The sequence below is a fragment of the Arachis ipaensis genome, chromosome B7 (genome assembly GCF_059453495.1).
Source record: "Arachis ipaensis isolate K30076 ecotype BB chromosome B7, ASM5945349v1, whole genome shotgun sequence".
In the NCBI taxonomy this organism is placed as follows: Eukaryota; Viridiplantae; Streptophyta; class Magnoliopsida; order Fabales; family Fabaceae; genus Arachis; species Arachis ipaensis.
This window is the reverse complement of record NC_142442.1, coordinates 101870289-101872443: the sequence shown is the minus strand read 5'-3', so window position 1 is coordinate 101872443 and position 2155 is coordinate 101870289. Positions and strand designations below refer to the sequence as shown.

The 2155-nt window shown below is 41.8% G+C and overlaps 1 protein-coding gene across 1 annotated transcript; it reads left to right on the top strand.

Moving 5' to 3' along the window:
* LOC148553543 (uncharacterized) lies at positions 1 to 1254 on the top strand. The gene has a single exon (XM_088494837.1). It carries the CDS (start codon positions 1 to 3, stop codon positions 1252 to 1254), a length of 1254 nt encoding a protein of 417 aa, XP_088350963.1.
* The last annotated feature ends 901 nt before the right edge of the window (positions 1255 to 2155 follow it).

The window sequence follows — 2155 nt, the reverse complement described above, 5'->3', positions numbered from 1 at the left end:
ATGGAGCCACCTTCTACTTCCACTCCTCAAGCTACAAACTCTAGTGCCAAACCTTCTCAACCTCTACCCAACTCCAAGGGTGGCATCAACGCCGTAACCTTGAGGTCCGGAACTCAATTGAAAGAGAAAAGCTCAAAGGCACCTAGCCCAATGATAGTTACTCAAGAGGAGGATGGAGTTGAGATAGAAGAAATTGAAGAGGAGGAGGAAACACATGTGATAGTTGAAGAGGAAGACTCTCAACCAAGGAGTGAAGTCCCTAGAAAGGAGCAAGTCTTAGAGGAAGTGGCCCAACCAATTCCATTTCCTACATTGGCAAGAAAGGCTAAGAAGCATGTAGAACTTGACCTAAAAATGGTGGAAATGTTCAAGAAAATGGAGGTAACTATCCCTCTGTTTGATGCTATACATCAAGTGCCTAAATACGCGAAGTTTCTTAAGGACTTGTGTATGAACAAAGATAGAATCCATGAGTTAAAAACCATTTCATTGGGGAGTTCTATTTCGGCTTTGATGGGAGCCATTCCGGAAAAGTGTGTTGATCCGGGCCCTTGTTTAGTCTCTTGTGTCATTGATGGAGTCCAATTCATTGATTGTATGTGTGATCTTGGTGCATGCATTAGCATTATGCCTCTTTTCGTTTATCATATATTGAAGCTCCCACCATTGAAGCGGTCGGCGGCTAGGTTTGTCTTGGCGGACAAGAGCATAATAACCATGATGGGTATTACGGAAGATGTGTTGGTCAACATAAAGGATTTGTTATTTCCAATTGATTTCCATATTCTTGAGATGCCACCAACTGAATCCAAAAGGACATCATCCATCCTACTTGGGAGGCCATTTTTGAGGACCTCTAGATTCAAGTTGGATGCCCATTCGGGAACCTACTCATTTGAGATAGATGGGAGAGTTGTAAGTTTTAGCTTAGAAGAAGCAATGAGGCACCCACCGGAGAACCATTCCATATTCTGGTGTGACTTAATTGACAACATTATGGCTGAAGTGAATTATGCAAAGCTAGATGAGAAACATATGATTGAAGAAAATAGTGAAGACCCAAGTGAAGAAGTTCAAGTGTTAAGTCAAGAGCAAAAGCTAGAATTGAATCCACTACTGCCCCACTTAAAGTACTCATACCTTCATGAAGCCCACAAGTTTCCGGTGATTATAGCAAGGGAACTAAATCCTCAACAAGAAGAGAAGTTGCTATGTGTTTTGAGGAAGAACAAAAGGACAATAGGGTGGAACTAGGTGGATCTAGTGAGGATAAGTCCCCAAGTGTGTGAGCACCGGATCTTCTTAGAAGAAGAGGCTAGAACCGTAAGATAACCTCAAAGACGATTGAACCCTACCATTTTGGAGGTTGTCAAGAAGGAGGTAACCCGGTTACTCAAGGCGGACATCATCTACCCCATTTTGGATAGTGAATGGGTGAGTCCCGTTCAAGTTGTGCCAAAGAAGTCCGGGGTAACCACAATCAAGAATGAAAGCGGGGAGCTCATAGTAACACGGGTGAAAAATTCTTGGCGAGTATGCATAGACTACCGAAGGTTGAACTCGGCCACTAGAAAAGATCATTTTCCACTTCCGTTTATTGATCAAATGCTCGATCGATTATCCGGTAAATCCCATTATTGCTTTCTAGATGGCTATTCGGGGTACTTCCAAATACACATTGCTCTAGAGGACCAAGAAAAAACAACATTTACTTGCCCTTTTGAAACTTATGCCTACAAGCGTATGCCATTCGGCTTATGCAATGCACCGGCAACTTTCCAAAGGTGCATGATGAGCATATTTGCGGATTTTCTAGAGTAATGCATGGAGGTATTCATGGATGACTTCACGGTATATGGTGATTCTTTTGATCATTGCTTGGATAACCTTGAAAAAGTTTTAGAAAGATGTACTAAAGCTAACCTTATCTTGAATTTTGAGAAGTGCCATTTCATGGTTAGGCAAGGCATTGTTTTAGGACATATTGTTTCCAAAGAGGGTATTTCTGTAGATCCAACAAAAATCAATGTTATATCTAGCTTGCCTTACCCCTTCTTCCGAGAGGAAAGTCCGTTCTTTCCTTGGACATGCAGGATTTTATCGAAGATTCATAAAGGACTTTAGTAAGGTAGCATTGCCTCTATCAAGGTTGTTG